The sequence below is a fragment of the Gymnoscopelus microlampas genome (genome assembly GCF_963454915.1).
Source record: "Gymnoscopelus microlampas genome assembly, chromosome: 22".
NCBI lineage: Eukaryota > Metazoa > Chordata > Actinopteri > Myctophiformes > Myctophidae > Gymnoscopelus > Gymnoscopelus microlampas.
Window position 1 is genome coordinate 17,104,574 of NC_139959.1, and position 24,199 is coordinate 17,128,772.

Consider the following 24,199-nt stretch of genomic DNA (forward strand, 5'->3'; position numbering starts at 1 on the left):
GGAGTTGGCACACAATGGAGCAAAATAGTAATCAGTTAGTTTGTAAAGGCAGGGAATCAACAGGGCTGTTTATACGTACAGTAGCTTACTGTACATGCTTCTGAGGAAAATGCATTATGTTGCATTTGCATGTTGTAAGAGAATAGGAGAGATCATGGGTGAGATAAATGCCCAGCAGCGCACAAAAATGTACCTAAATGTAGATGCTTTTAAAAGATATGAGTAATCTAAATGAATGAATGAATGAAACTGCTGTGAGAAAAGCTTCTGTTTTGTGTGTGTGCGTGCATACGTGCATGAGTTTGCGTGTGCGTGTCCAACTGACACCGGCATCCACACACACACACACACAATACAGACACAAACAAGTCTTAGAAAAAGAGAAAGAGCAAAAAGCAAGTGGGAGTCCATCTCCAGCCTGTGGATTATGCAAGGTGAGCTGTCTTTAAATCCCTGCCAGCCTGTCTGAATGGCAATCACAAAGACCCAGGCAGCTGATCGATACGCCTCGGCTCGCTTAGCAGGGTTCTTTACAGCGCCTGTGTTCTGAGAGAGGGCTCTGTTCTGGCCTTCTGTAAACCACACTCTGTTCTCTGTCACAAAGACAAGTTGGGAGAGGGGGAATTAAGCTTATACAGTAGCTTATGTTTGCTGAAAATTAAAATGGCTTTTCAGCTATTGAACCATTGCCTCTGCCTGCGGGTCTGTTCTGCTCGTATTGAATAGAAAAGAGGCTTGTCTTGATTTGGTGTGTGCTGCAGCCAAGGCCTTAGTTGTTCTCATAAATGCTGTAGTATGTGTGTGATATAGACTCACAGACACACAAACACAGGGCAAGGTAAAGGACACTTCACACTTCCTGCTGACGACATTATAATCGTACAGTACACTGTACCCGTTACCTGTCACACAGTCTCTTTCAGCTTCTCTTCTGCACTACTGTTGCTCTTTTTTCTCTCTTTCATAAAACACTAGCAGCTTACAACATAATTCACAGATTGTGACGGATGTGCATGCGAGGCCATTCATTTTTATTATATATATATATATATATATATATATATATGTATATATATATATATATATATATATATATATATATATATATATATATATATATATATATATATATATATATATGTATATATATATATGTATATGTATATGTATATGTATATGTATATATATATATATATGTATATATATATATATATATATATATATATATATATATATATATATATATATATATATATATATATATATATATATATATATATATATATATATATATATATATATATATATATATTAAGTTTTCCCCAAAACCAGTTCCATGGCACTTCCCTGATGATTAAACCTGAAGTATATGACTTTTTCAGTGAGGTTCAAAGGTTATTTTAACCAATCTGTGTGGCAGAGTATTGTATTTGGTCTCCCTGCTCCTCTATTGAGACATTTAGACCCTGTGGTATGGTATGACCACTACAGCTTGACAAAGAGATGAAGCTGAAGTGTAATATATCCCCTGCCCATCTTAACTCGGCAGTAGACATTTTAGCCCCGGGTTTATATCCCACCTGGGTAGGTCAAGAATCCTATGGATTGCAGATTCACAGTAACTAATGTATAATGACCACTCGTTCAGCCCTCCATATGAATGAATATGGTTATATATATTATGGATATACTGATATATCCATATGACCACTGATACAGTATATATTAATGAGTCTAGATCTGAGGTTGTAGACCTTCTATTTTCGCTACTTTTGCGTGACTTTGTCATACAATAAAGTATAAGATGAAAATGAAAAAACCTAAAACGATGTCATAAGGATTTGTGCCCCACGGTGAACTCAGCAAAGAGAGTTGTGAATCAGACGGCTCCATGTGTTGTGCAGCAACTCCTCTGTACTACTGTACTTTTCACACTGTTGCTACACATTGTGGTTTCATATCTGTATCTCAAAGCCCTTTGATCTAACCCTGGAGGGTTAGGACGAGCTCTGTTCTTATCTCATTCTTTATTCTCATCTCTAGTCTCTTCGTCTTCAGAAGAGAACGGCGTCTATTTGATCTTCTGTTATAAACCCCCTCTTCTCCCCTCTCTCCCCAACTCTACTCTCTCCATGGAACCCCAAGCCAATTCATTACGAGGCTCAGAAAGTAAATTACGTTAAATAGTTCCTTGTTGCCAGAGGAAGTCAGAACTTGACTGAGCCACAGTGTGCCTTCCCCAACTACTTCTTGTACATATTTTATTTAGAGCTCGTTTAGATGTGCAAATTGATACTCTGAGGAAGAGAGGGAATGGGTTATGTTGTGGAGGAGGAGGAGGACTGAACAAGGGGTTGGGGGCAGTTTTGCCATGTTCTCTTATTATAAGTGACCTTGGGCTTATTTTTTCTGTGAAGTTGCTTGTATAAATATTGGTAGTTGCGGGTTACTTTTTTGGGGGTTGTTCCCAAAGTGTAGTTGCTTATTTGGCCTTGCTTCCTAATGTTGTTTAAATCAGTGGTTCTCTGCCCCTCCCGTTTTTATGTGAGAGCTACTGGAGGCTTGGAGATTAGTGGTTCTTAAACATTTTCATGTCAAGAACCCCCAAATATGTATTTGGCCACGGGCCCCAATCTGAAAATATGTTGTGCCAGGGAGCCAGGGACCCCCATGCAAGATTTATGTTGTTACAAATGCTTTAAAAGATGTAAAGTAATTGCTGATCAATTTGCAGTGTGTGTGATCATGCGGCCTAGTTGCTTCCTCTGGGCTTGTTTTCATAGATCTGGCAACACTGGACAAGGGGCAGGCTGGGTGGGTTGAACAGTAGGACGGAACTGAAGAGATGGAGAGATGGGGTGGGGGGGGTGTAGCGGGGGGTAGACCCATGTGTCAAGAGACCAAGCAGTGGAATCCCATTATTACTCATTCATGATCTTCCTGAGTGTTAGGGAATCTCCCGGCCTCATTATGAAGAGTCAGTGTGTATTTGCGGAAGCCAGCGTAATGCCCCGGCTCCCACTTGAAAGACTTTCCTTATCCTACACTCCACTCTCCTCCTTTCCTCCCTGGCGACCTCAGGGAAGTGATATCATTCTGAATCATTAAGAACCCCCCCACCCCATCCCTAACACTTATTTTTCTGAGTTGGGGAACCAGGCTAATTTGGAAACGACAGTAGCATAGTGAAAAGCTGTTAGACAGAGCAGTGCTTCACCACTTCTGTCTGTTTGAGTCTAAACTTGATTGAATGCAGAGAAGCCAGTGCACTTGAACCCAGGTGAAGCCATGCAGACAGCATCGGTACCTGAGATTCCATTCATATCCTTCTATAATCCTACTATCTTATTAAAAATAGATCTCTCCGTGCATCCATCCATCATAAGTACATTTTTTTCCTCAGTGGAAATTGCACATGGATATTGACCATTTAGTCCAGGGGCCAAGGCAGATTTTGGTACCACCTAAGGTGGCCGTACATTTTTGGTATTTTTGTATTCCTACATGTCTCTAGTTTATATTTTGGTATGATACATCTTCCAATTCAGTAGCTTAATGACAGTAATCACTCTAAACCGGCTAATGTATCCGGTAGGAGACACAAAGTAGAATCTTTGTGTCTCCTACTGGAAATACACCCGGGCATCAAATTATTGCGACAAAAAACAAAATATATCCATGTATTCAAGGCTTCATGGGTTGTGCAATTGACAGAAAATAATCATTTTTTTGGGTGAACTCCTCCTTTAAGTTTCCCAGGGGGACTCTCTACCCATTCAGCTATGACCACCCTAGACCGAAGGAGGGTCAACTTTTACAAGCTTATGGAAAGCAGTCTTTTTGCAAACACCAAAAATCTGAGAAGTTATCAATTGCACACCCCATGAAGCCTTGAATACATGGATATATTTTGTTTTTTGTCGCAATAATTTGATGCCCGGGTGTATTTCCGGTAGGAGACACAAAGATTCTACTTTGTGTCTCCTACCGGATACATTAGCTGGTAGGTAGTGATAACTGCCATTAAGCTACTGAATTGGAAGATGTATCATACCAAAATATAAACTAGAGACATGTAGGAAGACAAAAATACAAAAACTTTACGGCCACCTCAGGTGGTACCAATTTGTCAAAATATCAGTGTTGGCCCCTGGACTAATTGGCAAATGCAGGGATTGAGGAAGTAGATTTTCACTTTCCCAAATTTAAGCTGTTTATTAATATTTTTGTGAACTCTGTCACTCAATTAGGCTAAGAATCTCTGTCCTCATCCATCTATTTATTTGCATTTTTTACCACACTGACTATGGGATCTGTAGTCCAGTTATACAGTGCCAAGTCCCCGGGTATGGACTAATATAAATTAGAATAAGGTAATGAAAACCATACAACAAATGATCGTCTCATTTGCAACTCAAAATTCTACATTAACCTCGGTTCACTTCTCCCTGGGTGTATTTTCCACCATACTCTACATCAGCAACCAGCTTGGCTTTTAAAATGAACTGCAATCCAACTGTGATAACTTTATCGATGCAGTGCTATGCATTCCTCTGTATAGTTTTTTTTATTTTCTCACCAGACCTGGCAGAGGTCATTGTCACCATGGTTCGTATTTCTCCCTCGTACAAGGCCTTGCTCGATGGTGTGTGACTTTTTCTGGACTCATTTATTCACTATCTTCCTTGGGCCCCGGAGGAGATAAAAAGCACCTCAACCTTTTCATGTGGACTCGGTGGCTGCCATTAGACCGAGCCAGGTGACCTACAGCATGAATTAAATTGGCCCGGGTGCTTTGCGGCCCAACTGATAGAGGCCGAGGATAATAAATCCTTTGGGCAAGAGAGAGAGGGAGGGATGTATAGCAGCCCACAGACCCTCTGGGGCACTCAGCATCTCTTTATTAGCATGGAAGCATGGCTACTCTCCTGCTCTACGCTATCTAGAGCGGTGGTTCTCAAAAATGTTCATGTCGAGGGCCCCCAAATTGATACATTGACCCCCCGGACACCCAAGAACTTAGTTGTTAGATCAGATTTATACAGAATTCTAGTCTATTCAACTGTCTGTACTGTACCAGTGGTTCTCAAATGTTTTCCTGTCAAGGACCCCCAAATGAATATTTTGTGCCAGGGACAAGATTTGTGTAAAATGTTGTAGATCGGCAATTTTCACAATGGCTTCATTAGGGGCGGCAGTGGCTCAGGGGTAGAGTGGCTGGTAAAGTGGCAGGATGGGAACCGCAAGGTTCCCAGTTCGATCCCGGGCTCCCCCTCCTGTCGAAGTGTCCTTGAGCAGACCGCTGAACCCCTAATTGCTCCCGATGAGCAGGTAGCTAGGTGCCTTGCATGGTTTCCTCCGCCATCGGTGTATGAATGTGTGTGTGAATGGGTGAATGTATGCACAATCTATGTAAAGCGCTTTGGATAAAAGTGCTATATAAATGCACCATTTACCATTGTATTAAAGTGTATAAACAGATTTTGATGTTATATTAACACATTTGGCTGGGGACACCCTGTGTAATATTAACACATTTGGCTGGGGACACCCTGGAACCTCTTCAAGGACCCCTGGGGGTCCTTTGACCCCACTTTAGGAACCACTGGTCTGTACTGTAGGTAGGGAGAGAGAAAACCTATAGGGCCCTATTTTTGCCCGGTGCCTTACCCGCTACCCGTGAATTACGCACAAGGTAGCTGGCACTGTCCCTAAACGGTATCTTCCGGCCGCTATACCCTCTATTCATTATGCTGACTCCGTTATTTGCACCTGGAGGTGTGCCCGTGGGCGTGTTGTTGGGCTTTCCCTAAAATTGCTATCTTGCCCACACGCGTTTGGGAAAGCACATAGCGGATTCTAAAATCAACCGCTATGCCAAATGCGTTTGGTAGAGCTAAGATGATAGTCTATTCAAAGAAGACAATTTGTGCTGCTCGCGATGCCATGCTCTCCAAATTACACACTTCAGTTTTACTCATCCATTGCAGGAAGGAAAATAATGAATGGATTACAATAACATAACATTCTCTATAATCAGTAACATGTACTGTACGTGATACTTATGTCTATCAAATATGTTTTTATTGAAAGCCAATCAAAGACTAGAGCGTATGGTATGAAGCAAACGTCGGGTGTATGGTGTCCAACGTTATCGGTGCCCCAGTGCGGCTGCAGAGTTCACGTCGGAATTAAGTGATTGTGAATGTAATTGGCATTACAATTTTACTGTAATCCACAAAAGTGTGACTGTTAATTCCTTGTGCCAATAAATTGTGCTTTTATCAGCAGTTGCCAGTTAAGCTTGTCAAAGACTAATACAATGTCGTTTGATCTGCGTTTGCTATAACCACATGTACTGGTGTAATTTAAAGTTCTCTATAACCAGCATTGTGTGATTGATAATTCTGAGAATCAAATATAAATGTATTCCAAGGCAACGTCTCTCTTCCATGGACAGAGAGGGAGAGTGCATAAGATTGCATTGGGGATAATGGCTTGCGCAGTCTTCTCTTAAAGGCAATGGCATCTGGCATGGAGATTGGTTTTATTATTGTAACGCCCAAACCACACCTATGCATAATGTAACGGGTAACGCAGTTGTTTTAGGGATAAGGCTGGTGTCCGAAGATAGCAGCTTTTGCACGGGAACGCCCCTTGCGCAATGCTGAATGCCCAAATAGTGGGTTTAGGATCTTCCAATGAAAATAGAGCCCATAAACTGATTAGTCATTCTTTACAGTACATTCTCTCATTGGATTGCCTTCTAGAGTCGCTGAAATTATAGTGAAATTAACCAGTTCAAACCTGGTGTCCCTATTTTGGTAGACAAAATATTTCCAAAATCGCAGATCCACAAGCTCAAGCTTGTAGATTGGATATTTTTGCTATTTTTGAAAAGTGTCATATGTGGTTAAAGTGGTCCTAATTTTGCCGGGAACCCCCTCAAGGACATTTGGGAGTCCCGAGACCCCACTTGGTCCACTCTAGACAAACCCACAGTACACACTCAGGCAGACCAGACACACAGGCGCATACATCCATCTTACTGATGATGTTCCCCAGAGGTTTCTCACATTCTGTCTTTTCTGTCACGTATACCATTGACTGGTAGTCCACAGCAAACACAGCATAAAGATGGAGTCATTTCTTTGGAGTCGTATGTACATGTTTGTCTGTATGGTGTCTGTCTCTCTGTGGGTTTCTATGCAGTATGCATGTTAACGTGTGTGGCATTTTCTTCAGGGCGTTGTGAAAATGAGAGGAAGATTCAAACAGTCCTTTATGTATTGGCACTTGTGTAATCGACTGTGCAGCGTGGTTGGAATGCAAACTCAAGCCAGTCTCACAACATGCTTGAGAGAACACACGCACGCACGCACGCACGCGCGCGCACACACACACACACACACACACACACACACACACACACACACACACACACACACACACACACACACACACACACACACACACACACACACACACACACACACACACACACACACACACACACACAATTGTGAAAATGGATTTGTGCCAGCATCATCTCTCTCTTTCATGCCACAGTTGAATACAAACACACAACACCCCCGTGCGCACGCACACGCGCACACACACACACACACACACACGCACACACGCACACACGCACACACGCACACACGCACACACGCACACACACACACACACACACACACACACACACACACACACACACACACACACACACACACAAACTAATCCAAATGGCAGATGACGAGAGAGAAGCTGTTTGATCATATTAAAAAGCCAATTACTCTCTTCAAATCTCAAAGCATGGGCTGTAAATGGAGCTGTTTGTTATAGAGGGACAAGGATCTTTAATTAAAATAATGTGTTGCTGTGACATGATGACACAAGGCTATATCCCCGCCTTGTTCCCGTTTATGATGGAAAAACATTACAATTTACAATTGAGGCATTTATCCAGACACTCTTATCCAGAATGTCTTACAAGTGCGAGATCGGAGTGAATGACATGAACCCTACAGTAGTCCATGGGTCTTCAACAGGGGGTCCGGGACTCCTGTAGGGGTCCTCAGAGTTACTACAGTGGGGCTGCCAAATCTTTGTGCAATAGGAACTTTGTTGGTGTAGAGGGAAAAAAGGCAGACCAACCGAAGCCAAAGATCAAGTGTTTAAAGTATTGAGGCTTTAAGTGGTTAAATATCTGAAAATACACATTACCATGAATCCAACACAACGCTACACAACACTGATGATAGAGCTGTCAAGCAAGTCTATGAAGCTATCTATGGAATCTAGCACAATTGTATACAATACGTATGTAGTGGGGGTCCCTGCTTCATCTCTCTCTCAGCTAAGGGGTCCTTGGCCTAGAAAATATTTAAGAACCCTGCCCTATAGTCAACAAAGCATGTAAATAGATTGCAAAGAGAAACGCTTCAGTGCTTCAAAGGAGCTAGGATACAAGTAAACATCTGACATGCTATACAGTATATCTAAAGAACATTCTTAGCATTTGTGGTCAAGCAAACAATATGTCTATCTAAATAACATGAATGAATAAACAGAAAAAGCCTGCACACTGATACATTTTTTGAGGCTCTTTGGATGCAAAAATAGATGTATTTAATATTCTTCAGACCACCATCAGCACCTCAACATGAGTGCTGATAGATAGATAGGTAGATAGATAGATGGATAGAAAACCATTATAATAAAAACATCTAAAATAGGCATCTAGAATAGCCAACCTACAATATTGATACAAACCAAACAAGTCCAATGGCTTGAATTCAACATCCCCAATCCAAATCAGCCGGATCAAGCCAACCAGAGAAGTTGCAGTCTTAATTGTTGCAGGCAGAAAATAACTCAGCGCTCCTTCTCATGATGATGTAATACATATTTTTGACCAAAAACGTTGACCAATTTTTAGTCAACTGTCTAAATAACATGCCATATGTGAATAAGTCAACATCTATCTGCATAGATGCAAAAACAAATTGTAATAAATGATAAAACCTCCTCTGGCATAAGATACTTATGGAGTGTTTTACCCTTGAATACCTGACCTGTTTGCTTCAGCTTCACTTTTCACTGAAGAGTCATGAAGATAGTTGTGAATGTCATGAAGATATTGGCTCCATATCGCCAGTTTTTCAATTACACAGTTTCTTCACCGCTCTCAAGTATTTTTGTTTACCAATTATGAACGCTACTTCTTGTGCCTTGCTTGTGACTGACACTTCTATTATTATAATTTATGTCCCTTTTGTCATCTGAGCTGTAATTACAGTATGCTGATTTTACAGACCAACGTGCCGTGGGCTGTTTGTTGTTGATGTGTTTAAAAAGGGTAAAACTCAATAAACATACTTGAAAGAAGAAGAAAAAATAGGCAAGAGAAAGGGATAGAAGAAAAGTGTGCTAGGCTGAGGTAGAGTAATGTTATGTGAATGTAAATTGTGACTGGCTTCCCTAACAAATTATTGTTCTGCAGGCTTTGTTATCTCCACTTTGCTAATAGAAAGTCATTAAATTAAACCAGATTGATAATGGAAGCGTTGGCTCCATTTCAGAGTTAGAGCCGAGACACAATTACAATCAAATCTGCCACTGGCCTGTTTTTTTTGTAATTGTTTTTTCTCTTTTACATTTTGATGCGATGTTTAACTTGACTTTGTCTGCCTTCCTTCTTGCTTCCTTCTATCCTACTTCCATCCTTCCCTTCCCTTCCTTTCCTTTCCTTTCCTTTCCTTTCCTTTCCTTTCCTTTCCTTTCCTTCCGTCCGTCCGTCCGTCCGTCCGTCCGTCCGTCCGTCCGTCCATCCATCCGTCCGTCCGTCCTAACTTCCTTCCTTCCCTCCTGTCGTTCCCTCCTGTCCTTCCCCTGCAGGGTTTTGAGGGTGCAGTCTCTGGAATGGTACTACAACAATGTGAAGAGTCGCTTCAAGAGGTTCGGCAGCGCTAAGGTCCTGAAGACCCTGTACCGCAAGCACATCATAGAGAGAGGAGCCCTCTCTGATCTCCCAGGTAACTCCCCACTCCTCTGCCTTTCATCACATCAAACACGCATCGACCTCGCAGGGTTTCTGTGGTTGATTTGAGTTTGTTTTGTGTGTTCCTTTTATCTTTTGTTTTCAACATTTAGTCAACATTCAGTCTTTCATTTCTCCTGTTCTGCTGTTGCTCCATACTGTATCTTTTGCAGTGGTGTAAAGTAACTAAGTACATTTACTTAAGTACTGTACTTAAGTACAATTTTGAGGTATTTGTACTTCACTTGAGTATTTCCAATTTGCTGTACTTTTACTTCTACTCCACTACATCTCAAGAGTCAAATATTGTACTTTTACTCCACTGCAATTATTTGAAAAGTTTAGTTACCAGTTACTTCATAGTTTGTGATTATTATTACAAAAACTACATTAACCACTTCAGCCCTATATACATTTTGTCCATTTGAAAATAGCCCATCTACAAGCTCACAATGTGTCGCATCGCAACGCATTGTGGGCTTGTAGATCTGCTATTTTCAAAATATTTTTTATACACTTTATTTATACATTTGAAAACTTGAAAAGTGATATTGGACATTCTGCATAATGAGTACTTTCTACTTTTGGTACTTTAAGTACATTTTGATACCAGTACTTTTGATACTGATGTCAGTATTGACGCCAATACTTTTGCACTTTTATTCAAGTACATTTTGATTACCGTACTTTTAACAGAGTGTAACAGAGTGTTTCTACTTTGCGGTATTAATACTTTTACTTAAGATGTTGATGAGCTGCAAAACATTATAAAACCAAAAACATTTATGTTCAGGAATCAAAGCTAATTGTTTGACTACACACCGCACTGATTTCCATAGTTACTATACTTAGCCTACTAATGAGTCATTTTCATTGTTTCGGCTTAGTTTGCATGTAATTATAGCTGTCAACTATAACGAGAAATGGCACTTTGAAAATCAAGGGTTGTATAGGCCAGGCAAATGGAGACAAATGCTGATGATTGTTGATTGCTTATTTGTTCGCCATTGTGCATGATTACCCATTTTCCACGCGTCTGCCTAACTCACTGCTTCACATAAACGTCTGACTCTCATCTCTGGCAGACAGACACAAACATTTGTCCACCAAAAATATACACCCCCCTGCCTTTAAACACAGTTCTTCATATCGATGCTGTCTTCCAGAAACCTTGTTCATCTCCAATCCATATTTCAACTTTTTTCTTGAATTAATGCCCTATACTTATGCCCATACCTAGTCATACTACAGTGTCACACAAAAGTAGCAAAAATAGCCGACCTACAAGCTCACAACGTGTGACATTGTGACGTGTTGAATGTCTTTTTTTAGGTGTGAAAATGACAGTGGTAAAGTGTGTCTGAGGGTTTCATGAATATTGAGCCAATGAAAAGCATTATCAAGAGCCTGTGAATGAATAATAACTACTCCCCATCCATTGGAACACCGGTTCTTTTTTTACCATTGAATACAAACACACAACATGCCCGTGCCCGTGCCCGTGCGCGCGCGCGCACACACACACACACACACACACACACACACACACACACACACACACACACACACACACACACACACACACACACACACATACACACACACACACACACACACACACACACACACACACACACACACACACACACAATACAGTGAATAATCCATCCAAGGTTTGAGTTGGGGTGGATGGGTAATCCCAGCATGATATCAGCAGCTGTAAAGACAGCTTCTCTGTAAGCCTAATAGAACAGACAGAGAGTGCCATACAGCTGTGTGTGTGTGTGTGTGTGTGTGTGTGTGTGTGTGTGTGTGTGTGTGTGTGTGTGTGTGTGTGTGTGTGTGTGTGTGTGTGTGTGTGTGTGTGTGTGTGTGTGTGTGTGTGTGTGTGTGTGTGTGTGTGTGTGTGTGTGTGTGTGTGAATAAGGGGAATAGAAAATACAATAATGTGCAAAAGAAATGAAATGAAAAGAAATAATGTGTTTCACTGCTGTTTGTCAACGCTCCGTGAAATCGGTGTCCAGAGCTTGAAATACAACCAGCAACGCTTTCGTGACTGTAGGCTGCAATGACTGTGTGACTCTGTCTGTCTGCACATCAAACTGCATGCAGCCCAGTTCAGTTGTTTTGAGTGCTGTATACTGTATCGATGTGCATGCATTTTGTGTGTGGGTGCACCTAAAGTACACAGTAAAATCCTTACGGGTACAATTTGACTCTTACAAAAGAGTCAAATTGGTCATTATGATTATCCTCTCTAATAATCACTGCACCCAGTGATTTTTTTGCTGTGTATATGTGTGTGTGTTTTGCCTGGTGGCGTGTTGGCTCACTGGCCTGTGTCTGCTTGAAGATCATGGTGGGTTCATGCAGGTAGCCAGCCTGCCCACTAATCCCACCCGCAGGCCATGGGCCACTGTGATTCATCTGTGTGTGTGTGTGTGGGGGGGGGGGAGCATCAGGGTTGGTTTGATCGTTCCGCCTCCAGATGCCACACTTTGGACCTGACTGCAACCTGATGTGGATGCCCCTAAGTCTGTAGCTACAGGGCTTTATTACAAGCTCTGGCACACTGGATTAAAGGGATACGTAGGACATATTGGACAGGCTAAATCAGGTTAGGAGGTCGCTGCTTTGTCAGTTAAATCTTGAGGAAATATATATCTTTTATGATCAGTATTGTATTGGGGTTTACTTTAAAACAGATAGAAGGGGCAACAAAATATTCAAAAAAGGAAAGAAAGAATAATAATAAAATAGAAATATTAAATTAAATACATGATAACACTAAAAATATATATTTTATATTTAAAGGTAGGGTAAGTGATATTTTTGGGTTAAAACAAAAAGTATTTTGTTAAAAGGTTAGAATACTATATTCTGATAGTAATCATTGCTATAGAGTGTTTGTTCAGTAACAGGAGTCTCCCTGTCTCTCCAGCTCTTTAATAAACAGAAAATACATTTTCCGGTAGGTGTCAAAATCTCAGCCAATCAGGAGAAAGTACCCATTTTTAAGCTTCATTTTTATAGTGTTCCAGTTCCAATTTTGCCTGCTCATTTCTTAGTGTCATCACTTCCAATTTCACTTGTTTATAGCAATGAGTACTATCAGAATATAGAGCTGTTTAACACTTATTTTAACCAAAGAAAATCACCTTACCCTACCTTTAAGATCTTGAGGAATATTACGTCCTCAGAGGCTCAGACAGAGTGCATCTGTTCTCAGCATCCTGCACAAACCCTGAAGATCGAAAAAGTAAACATTTCAATAATAATAAAAAAAAAAACAATAGGATGAGTTTTTCCACACTAAACATCCTCATTCCACATCGCATACTCCTATATAGTATATTATGGAGCTCCTCTCTCCTCTTCAAGCTACTCCTCTCCTCTCCTCTCCTCTCCTCTCCTCTCCTCTCCTCTCCTCTCCTCTCCTCTCCTCTCCTCTCCTCTCCTCTTACATCACCCAGAGAGGAAATAGGATTCTCTATTATTGTACCAACTCACACAAGCCTGGCAGACTATACTTTGTCCAATTCCCCAAACACTACTTCCTCTCTAATAATCACTGCACCCAGTGCACCCACTGACTGACTGTTTTATTGCATGATTATGGAAATACTGTAATACAGTGGTTATCGAACATTCTTATGTCAAGGACCCCCAAATTAGTATCTATTTGGCCACGGATCCCCATCTGAAAATATTTACTTCCAGGGACTCCCGATAAGAGAAGATTTGTGTTAAAACACTTCTAAATAAAAAATGTGTCCCTTTTTGTTTTTTCAAGATTTGTTGTTGTTTTCATGAAAATAGCATTTATAATTGTATATGTATCATTTTGAATAGCCAAAGTATAAACTAGGGTTAAAGTGGTTAAACTGATTTTGATCATTTTGTTGGGGACCCCCTGGAACCCCTTCAAGGACCCCTGGGGGTCCCCGGACCCGACTTTGAGAACCGCTGTGGTATGTGTGTATTATACATCAATGTGTTTTGTAGAATCAAATTGTATATTCATGTGTGAAAAATGTGTGGGTTGACACTGTTTGCTGTGTGTGCATGTGTGGGTGAACATGCGTTCCTATCATGCATGCACATGTACAATTTATTTATACACGATCCGTCGGTTATTGTCGCTTGCTTGTACAAGTCAGAGGCTGCTTGATTTATTGACTTGCCAACATCTCCCACCTTGCAAAGTGTGAGTTATGCATGGGTTTTCTCTCCATCCTGACCTCTCTGCTCTTGTTTGTGTGTACCGTGTGACTCACGTGTGTGTGTGTGTGTGTGTGTGTGTGTGTGTGTGTGTGTGTGTGTGTGTGTGTGTGTGTGTGTGTGTGTGCGTGTGAGAGAGAGTTTAAATCTATATATATAAACATATTAATGTGCCTGTACCACCCTGGCTCTGTTTCTGCGTCCCCATGAGTTTATTGCTTTTTTTATCGCTAAGAGACGCACATATGCAAGCACACACACACATTTTAATTTCAATCCACAAATTTTAATCCACAAATTAATATCAATTTACAGGGAAACAACTTTTACGGGGTTAGACAGTTCATGGACACACACACACACACACACACACACACACACACACACACACACACACACACACACACACACACACACACACACACACACACACAGTCACACACATTTGTATTAATACACTAGGACATGATGTCTTTGTAAATAGCTTACAAATAGCCAAAAATAGCAGATACGTACAGTATATCGGCTATTATTTGGCACACAACTACAGTACATTTAAAATAGGGAAAACTCTGCCTAACCTTTATAAATGTCTAATCCTAACCCTAATAACCCCAACCTGAATCTTTCCGAAATGTAAATCCTAACCAAAAAGAAAACATTTAATCTTAAAACAACGATTTCTGTTGTGAGGAAGAAAAAAAATCAATCAAAGGACCCAAAAAAATGGTGCTCACAAGTATAGTATAAAAGCACACTCACGCACGCACACACACGCGAGCGCACACACCCACATACAAGCGCACACGCCCACACCCACCCAAACACAGCCCTCTCTGTGTCGTATATCAGGTGGAATAGGTTAAGACTGTAAACATGGCCACAGAATGAGCAAAGACAGGAGCTGTCAGAAAAGGGGATTGGGCTTTAATTTACTCGAAAGGCCTTCGCTCTGAGAGGACATTTTCCTTTGTAGCGCCTGTGCCCAATTTGTGTAGAAAACGGAATGCAACTATTTGTTTTGTAAAATATACGATGGTGACAGTTTATCCGTAGGTAGAACTAAAACTTTTATGACCCCAGGAGTCGACCTGAGCTTTAATGAGATTTCACTTCTGGCTCTGAATCACTGCTCCAAAAACTGCTCCCTGTTGACCTTACAGTGTTTTGCTTGGTCAGCTCAGCTGCAGTGGTGGGCAGTAAGTACATTTATTGAGTACTTAAGTACGTTTTGGAGTGTCTGTACTTTACTTGAGTATTTGTATGTTTTGATACTTACTGTATGACTTTCACTCCACTACGTATCGACAAGACAAATGTTGTACTTTTGAATCCAGTATACATTTCTAGGAAGGGGAAAAGTACATTATGAATTAACCACAAGCTCCATTTAAAATATAGTGTAAATAGCAGATCTAAAAGCGGACAACGTGTTGCAATGTGACACATTTGTGAGCTTGTAGATCACCATTTTCGTACTTTGCAATTTGTACTTTTGAATACTTAACTGTTTTTAAAAGGAAATAGTCGAGTACTTTAACTCAAGTACAAAACGGAGGAGCAACTTTACTTGTACAGTACTTTGCCCGCACCACTGCTGGGATTTCACTTCAGGCTCTGAATCAAAACTGCTCCCTGTTGAACTTACAGTGTTTTGCTTGGTCAGCTCAGCTGTGCCTTTCCTTGAATCTGGGAGCTAAGAGTTTCACGTCAACTGCGTCAGATAATGTTTACAACCCCAGAAATGAAAGACTGGAGGTTTGCATGTAGTGTACATGTAGTGCAACCAGCCTCTGGAACGTAAAACATCCTCCTAAACCTTTCGAGTGGGGTGAAATGTTTACAAGGTTTCCGACCAACAGCGACGGTATAACAGGGGGGCCCCTGTTATACCGTCGGGGGGGGGGGGGCTGTTATACTGTCGCTGTCGGGCAGAAACCTTGTACTGTACTTCCGAAACCGTAACTTTTCAGGAAATGGGGGGGGGGGGGGGAGGAACCGGTGGTATTTATTATTTAGTCACAAGCTCTTGTTAATACTTTGCATTCGCTAAATATTGATAAACCCCACAGGCTGACTTAACCACTTTCAGCCTAGCATCGCAATTTTGTGCATGTCATTGTAGGCAAAATCTTTCCATTTCTTAAAAAGAAAAAAAAGAAAAAATAGCTGATCTACTGTTTAACCACTTAAACCCCAGCATCCTTATTGTGGGGAAGGCTTTTCGCATATAATAGCAGATTGACAAGCTCAGCGCGACACGTTTTGAGCTTGTGGATTGGCTATTTTCAGCAAAAGCCTTACCCACAATAACAAAAAAACTGAAAATACACTATTAGAAGTTTAGAACCCTGTGGGACTCCAATCAACCAGTTTAGTGATTAACCTGAAAACGGTTGCATTGTGAACTCGTCAGCTATATCCACATTTTTACACGACCCTGTCATGTGACAGAGTATAAAATATGGCATTTAATTTCTGAAAGAAAAGATGAAATATTGGAGATACAAGGTTTCTGCCCAACTGTGACGATATATGACGAGCTGTAGGCTCTTTTCATATGTTGTGAAATAGGTTTCATTTATCATCGCCGCGGCGTTGCAGTAGCTGGTCAAATCAATTATAGAACCAGTGGGAAATCACAGGGCAAGTGACAGTCAGCGAGAGAGATGTGACTCTTTTTACATCTATCATGTCCCTGGGGAGAACATAATGACCTTCACACCTAAGTGGAAGCCAACAGGAAAGATGGGATTTGTACTTTGTGCTTATACGTCCATCATCTCCACTGAAAGCCTTGTAGAATCATCTCCACTGAAAGCCCTGTAGAGGCAGCTACCATACAGTCTAGTGTGTGTGTGTGTGTGTGTGTGTGTGTGTGTGTGTGTGTGTGTGTGTGTGTGTGTGTGTGTGTGTGTGTGTGTGTGTGTGTGTGTGTGTGTGTGTGTGTGTGTGTGTGTGTGTGTGTGTGTGTGTGTGTGTGTGTGTGTGTGTGTGTGTGTGCAGTGGTGAGCTGTGGATTTTTGAACTAAGGGTACTGTATTTTATGACGTCACGTGCGCGCGCACAGGCATGTGCATATAGCCACTTACTAATACTGTATTCAACATGTGATTATTAATGTATTTATATTTCTTATTATTTTGTTGCATTGTTAATTTGTTGTTTTTATTTTTGTTTCAATTAATCAATTATTTTATTTTCCTTTTAGTTTTATATAAAAAAAACTGACTTTACTTTACATAGACTCACCCACACATAAGCAGTTAAAATAATCAGACAACTTGTCTTTGTCTTGTCTCAGAGAACTGGGTGCTCTGCTAAGCAATCCCCTTCACACTGCAGTGCAGAGACTGTTGTCTCTCATTCATTGTGAGAGGAATGTAACACATTCAATTCAAGTCCATGGCTTTTCTCCAGTAGCCCAATGTTATGCAAAGCAGCCAGGTAGACGCTATTGAGAATGTCTCGCCACTGACGGCGCGAACCTTCAGATGCTATTGTTTAAACTTTAAGGTGTTAACGACCGCCGCTGACGGTGAGTGCATGTGGAGCACGCGCGAGCCCCCAGCCCCCACAGTCTCAGAACTAAGGGTACGCCGTACCCGCCCGTACCCCCTAGAGCTCAACCCTGTGTGTGTGTGTGTGTGTGTGTGTGTGTGTGTGTGTGAGATAGAGAGAGTGACAGCTGAGAGGCTCTCCCTCGATGGTGGTCTATACAGCGGACGCGTGGTGATTATGTGGTCGGCAGTCCAAGCCCCACTTTTTCATAGGCGATTTGAAGCAGCCGACCACATTACGTAGTAGGCGGTTCAGCAGGGTCCATTGCCGGCGTGGTATAGATCTTCTAGCCTGGCATTGCCAGACTGATGATGTGGATTCACTCTCACAAAGAAATCAGAAATTGGGCCAATCAGGGGCTGCTTTTCACTGTTGTACGGACAGCAGTTGAAATGTAGTCACGGATTAGCCCAATCAATTTCTGATTTCTCATACTCTGCCTATGGGCCGAAGTCCAGACTGATACCGTGGAGGAGCGTGTGAGTAAATCCACGGCATCAGTCTGGCAATGCCAGGCTATAGATCTTCTCCTTTGAACTCTATCTCCGGGGTGCCGGATCTAATGGTGGAGACATGGATACCCATGTACTATACCTGTCAGACTACTTCAATAACGTAAAAGACACACACAGGCACAACACCAGAAGGGAGCCCCACTGATCTCACTGAACCCAGTTTCGGCACAAAAATGGGGTTAAATTCGCCAGGATGTGGAATGCCCTACCAACAGGCATAAAAAAAGTGTGACTCCTTACCCTCCTTCAAAACCGGTCTAAAAGAGCATTTACAAGTGGCTGCAAATTGTAACTGGCCCCTCTAAAAAGAAAAAAGTCTAAGCTTATCACAGAAATCTTTGCATATTATTGTATATTATTGTTTGTCTCGATGAATTGAATACACAGGACCTTAATGGAAACAAGCCCTGATGGCTTATCTGGGTTATCCTTTTAGCATTCTTTTGTATACTGTAAATCTGTGCCACCGTACTTTTTTTGCAAACTGTTAATAAAGTATTCAATCAATCAATCAAAAACGTTTGGGCTCAGCCGCTCCCACTCAGGTACTATGCGTAAATATGTAGATAATTTGTTTGTTTCTTATTGATTGATCTCTCTTCCCCCTGGCTCCCCCTTTCTTCTTCTTCCCTTTCTGTTTATGGAAATAACAAAAACGATGGAGCATGCACAAAAACTAATTTCACCCACTGTTTTACACCTGTGGTTTACAGGTGTAAAACAGTGGGTGAAATTAGTTTTTGTGTTATGTGACAATGAAGTTGAATCTGATTAGATAGGTCCTCAGGAATAGAACTAGACGCATCTCTCGCACACACACACACACACACACACACACACACACACCCAAACACACACACACACACACACACACACACACACACACACACACACACACACACACACACACACACACACACACACACACACACACACACACACACACACACACACTCACACTCACTCTCACACATACACACACACACACACACACACACACACACACACACACACACACGCACACACGGACGCATACACGGACGCATACACGGTCACCAGCACACGCACAAACACTTGTCAAACAGTAAAATGGAAAAAGATAAGGTTTCAACCACTGACGGGCATCAATGAACGCTGTGACACATTTTACAGCAGAAACAGATAGGATTCACTGAGGTGTCGTAACCTAAACGTTTGTAGAATGATAACGTTCACTTTAACACCACATGCCTGTTCCTCTTCTGTGTATTTATAGATCTTGTAGATTGGTTATTTTCGGCGAAGAATCTTTCTTTTTCAAAGAATTTCATAAATGTAAAAATGAAATAAAATCAAATAAATTCCATAGATGAATTATAAAAAAATTAAAACACTTTTAAGATGTTATGAAGATAGCCAATCTACAAGCTCACAACGCGTCTTGTAGCTCGCAAGCTTGTACATCGGCTATTTTCACTAGTTTAACCCCAAATTTCTCTTTTGGGTCTGAGGCTAAAAGGAACCATTGCTTTACACAGTGTACCACCAACAGCAGAGGCAGCCATGCAAGGCATCAATCTGTTCATCAGGAGCAGTCGAGGTGTGTCTTGTTCAAGGACACTCTCCTACTGAGCCACTTTACACCATAGTACTTTGGAAAATGGCATGTCCTCCAATCGACACCCCCCCCCCCCCCCCCATAAGCCTTGGGGGTTCCAGGGAGTCCCCAGCTAAATGATTCATGGTTATGAACCAAATGGACCCTTAAAGGTTTGTAACTTTCGACAGTGTACAAATGGTGTACAAAACTGTACACTGTTAGTTTCAAGGAGCCCTCGGGTCCTTGAAATAACAAAAAGTTTGAGAACCACTGGGTGGTTCAAACATTAATATATCAGTGTTTTTGGAGCATTGTTGTTGTTCTTGGGGTGTGGACGTGTGATGACTCAGAGCTCAGTGCTGTGTGTGTCCGTGGGGATTGAAGGGCAGAATGTTAAACAGGATCTCAGGGCCACTGCTGTCACTGTAACATACTGTAGCCTCATGGCAAAACCTCCACATGGAGGGCACAGCCACACTGGAAGTTATGTGTATAGATTAGAGCTGCACAATATATCGTCATCACAATATCAACATGCGCAATATACATATCGCAAAATACAAAGATATAACATCCAGATGTGAACTGCACTGGCATAGATTATTAGATTATGACATTGTCCGTGCATGCTTTGGTGCATTCGCGTGTGCATCACAGTGTGTGTGTGTGTGTGTGTGTGTGTGTGCCTGCGTTCGTGCGTGTGTGCGCGCGCGTGTGTGTGTTGATGCTGTTGGAGCAACATGTGACCTTGGGCAGCTGAACATTGTGCCTGGCTGTACTCTCCCGGGTCAGGAAATGTATTGATCTATCATAAACCATCTGGTTTTATAACACACACACACACACACACACACACACACACACACACACACACACACACACACACACACACACACACACACACACACTCAGAAATCTCTTTTCTTCGTATCATCAATCCAGCCTTCTCAGAACACGATGCACTGGGTTTATCACACTCAACACGATTCAACACAGATATATCATGATAGTTGCTCAGTTACTGTCTGTCTGTCTGTCTGTCTGTCTGTCTGTCTGTCTGTCTGTCTCCTACTCAACCGCATAAACCTTTTTTTGTGTGTTTATCAGTATACAAAAATATATTCGTACACTTCTACATTTGAGCAGCAACATTGTTTTATGAAAGTATTTAAGGAGAAATTATTTTAGATACAGGTTCCAAAACATCATTATCGTAAAGATTTATATTAAGCTTAATTGTGCTGCACCACATCCTGATCTCTGGTCAGTCATTATGTTATTATGCAGTCCGTTCTGAGGCTGTTTTATGAGGCTCTGTGTGAGTGTGCGTGTGCGAGTACGAGTGTGTGTGTGTGTGTGTGTGTGTGTGTGTGTGTGTGTGTGTGTGTGCTTGTATTAGTAGGCTTGTGAGGACCAAATAGACATTGTGTGGACAATTTTCCTTGTCCTCACAAGAGAAATGGTGGTTTTATGGTTAAGTTTGGGGGAGTTACAGGTATGCTAGTGTTCACACTGGCAGCTACAAAGATACAGTCTACATTTCATTTCCAATGGAAGCCAGCGCATGAAGATACAAAGATACATCCGACATTTGTAAGCTGCTTAAAAAGCTACAAAAGCTAGAAAGCTACAAATAAGTTGAGCTGGCTTCAATTTCAGATTCAAAGCTATAAAGACAGATATTATGCTCTGTAGCTTTGTATGTTTGTATCTGCCAGTGTGAACGCAGCATTAGGCTTATTTAGATTTAAAAATGTTCACTATAAATTATGTTCAAGCGTTTATAAAAAATAACACCCTGTGTGACGGAAGCGGTGCCTTTGGGGCGGGGCGTAACTCATTTCAGTTCGTCCCTATTGGTGGTCTGAGTCCACTTACCACATTTTTACTTGGTAGCATGCTGCAAACTGGAATGATGGCTGTTTAAAGGCCAGCCAATGGGCAGAGAGAGGGGGCGGGGCTTAAGTAATTACAGTTTGTCCCTATTGGTGGTTTTAGTCCATGTACAAAATTTGTACTCCCTAGCATGCTGCGAACTTGAGTTATGGCTGTTTAAAGGCCAGCCAATGGGAAGACAGAGGGGGCGGGGCTTCAGCAATTTATGCTCGTCCCTATTGGTGGTCTAAGTCCACATACCAAATTTGGACTTGGTGGCATGCTGCAAACTGGAGTTATAGCTGTTTAAAATCCCGTGCTCATCCCATGCTTAAACGGGCGGACGGACATAACATACGCTGGGGGTCCCTGGACCCCTCTTTGATAACTTCAGCAATTCATGCTCGTCCCTATTGGTGGTCTAAGTCCACATACCATATTTGGACTTGGTGGCATGCTGCAAACTGGAGTTATAGCTGTTTAAAATCCCGTGCTCATCCCGTGCTTAAACGGGTGGACGGACATAACATACGCTGGGGGTCCCTGGACCCCTCTTTGATAAGCAGTGGCACGTGTGGCCAATGAGAGGAGAGATGGCATAGGCAATCTCCAAGTCCGTGTGTGTGTGTGTGTGTGTGTGTGTGTGTGTGTGTGTGTGCGTGTGTTTGTATGTGTTGCTTCTTTGCCGTGCTCATCCCGGGCTCATACGGACGGACGGACGGACATACGGACAAAGTCAAACGTAGAGCGGTTGGCACCGCTAAAAATAGCAGATCTACAAGCTCATGTATATCTGCTGTTTTTGAATAGCCAACGTATAAAAGGTTAAAGTACAGTAGTTAAAATGATTGTGATTCTATGTTAACTACTTTTGCTGGGGACCCCTTGGAACACCCCCCACGGACCCCTGGGGGTCCCCGGACCCCACTTTGAGAACCAATGCTCTGTAGATGGTGAAATTAGAGTGAAGTGCACTTGGCATCCCTATCTTGGGCATGTATGGAAAAAATATTTTTTTATTTTAAATACAAGCTTGTAGGGTTTTTGGGGGAAATGGTGCTCAAGTGATTAAACTGTTCCTCATTTTGCTGGGGACCGCCCTGGAACCTCCTCAAGGTCAAGGACCCATGGGGTTCCCCGTACCCTACTTTGAGAACCACTTGTATAGATGATGATAGAGTGTGCGATGATAGATGATAGAGTGTGTGAGCGGTGGCATGAGAGAGGGAGAGAGATATGCAGGGTAGTAACTGAAAGGAAAGCACTGAGCCTTTGTGGACTCTTCCGTCACCTCTCTGCTGCATGTTTCAAGGATCTTCAGCTCACACTGGCAGCGTTATTGACACGTTTGTTTATTCTCTCTCTCACCGTTTCTCTCTCTCTTTTCTCTGTCTGTCAGTCTCTCTCTCTCTCTCTCTCTCGCTCTCTCATTTGCTTGCTCGCTTTTTTTCACTCTCACACAACACCCACACTCACACGTAAACATTTACACTTCACTCTCCCATTTTCCCATTTCCTCTTGCACCCTCTTTCACACCTTTTTACTCACTGACTCAATCATGCGCACGCACACGCACACACGCATGCACACACACACACACACACTTTCAGACACAGGTCGCCACCATCGCCGCTGTCAACCAGACTGGTTGCCATGGCAATATGGGGTGATTTTGCCTCCGCTTTTTTTTTTCACAGTGGAGAGTGTCATGGACCAGAGGGTGAGACAGCAGGAACAGAGTGGTGAGACAGACAGTAACAGATCAGGATGAGACAGCAGGTTTGAGAACGTTTGAGAACCACTGAATAATACCGACTTGCACGCCCTGTGAGATTATAGGCATAGTATGCCCTGTGTTTACATAACAAGACAATGAGTACCTTCATCCTTTAAACAGTGAGAACACCAAAATACAGTGAGATGGCGTCATGGCGATATGTTCCTGCTTGTTTCTACCACCACAATACTCCAGTGGCTGATGACTGCTGGTATAGAGGGAAATGATTAGTCAAAATAATGTATTGTTTTGTTATGTAAACACGTGGGCAAAGTTACAAACTATATGTCTTTAACTTCCTGGTTTGCCGCAAGGCTATGATAGAAGAAGGTACAGAAGACATTTGAAACACTAACAACACAAATCTGGTACAGGGCTCCCTGGCACAAAACATTTTCAGATGGGGGTTAGGGACAAATACATATTAATTTTGGGGTCCATGACATAACAATTATTGAGAACCACTGGTTAAAATCATTTTTAAATTGTGACGCAAGCCCAAATAATCAACTACACTTTAGAAAAAAGCCCCAAAAAACGCAACCCGCAACTACCAATATTTGCAAGCAACTGCACTGAAAATTAAGCCCAAAGTCACTTAGAATTTTGCGGACATGGCAACACT

At 41.9% G+C, this 24,199-nt stretch overlaps 1 protein-coding gene across 1 annotated transcript in view; it reads left to right on the plus strand.

Annotated features, from left to right (window-relative positions):
• The window catches only part of myripb (myosin VIIA and Rab interacting protein b), a gene marked incomplete at both ends in the record, with an annotated part of 206,343 nt that overhangs the window by 152,697 nt on the left and 29,447 nt on the right, over nt 1–24,199 (plus strand). Inside the window, one exon of the mRNA XM_084048107.1 lies at nt 9,904–10,040. Within this exon, the coding sequence (XP_083904233.1) occupies nt 9,904–10,040 (137 nt within the window). The remainder of the gene's footprint in view (nt 1–9,903; nt 10,041–24,199) is intronic.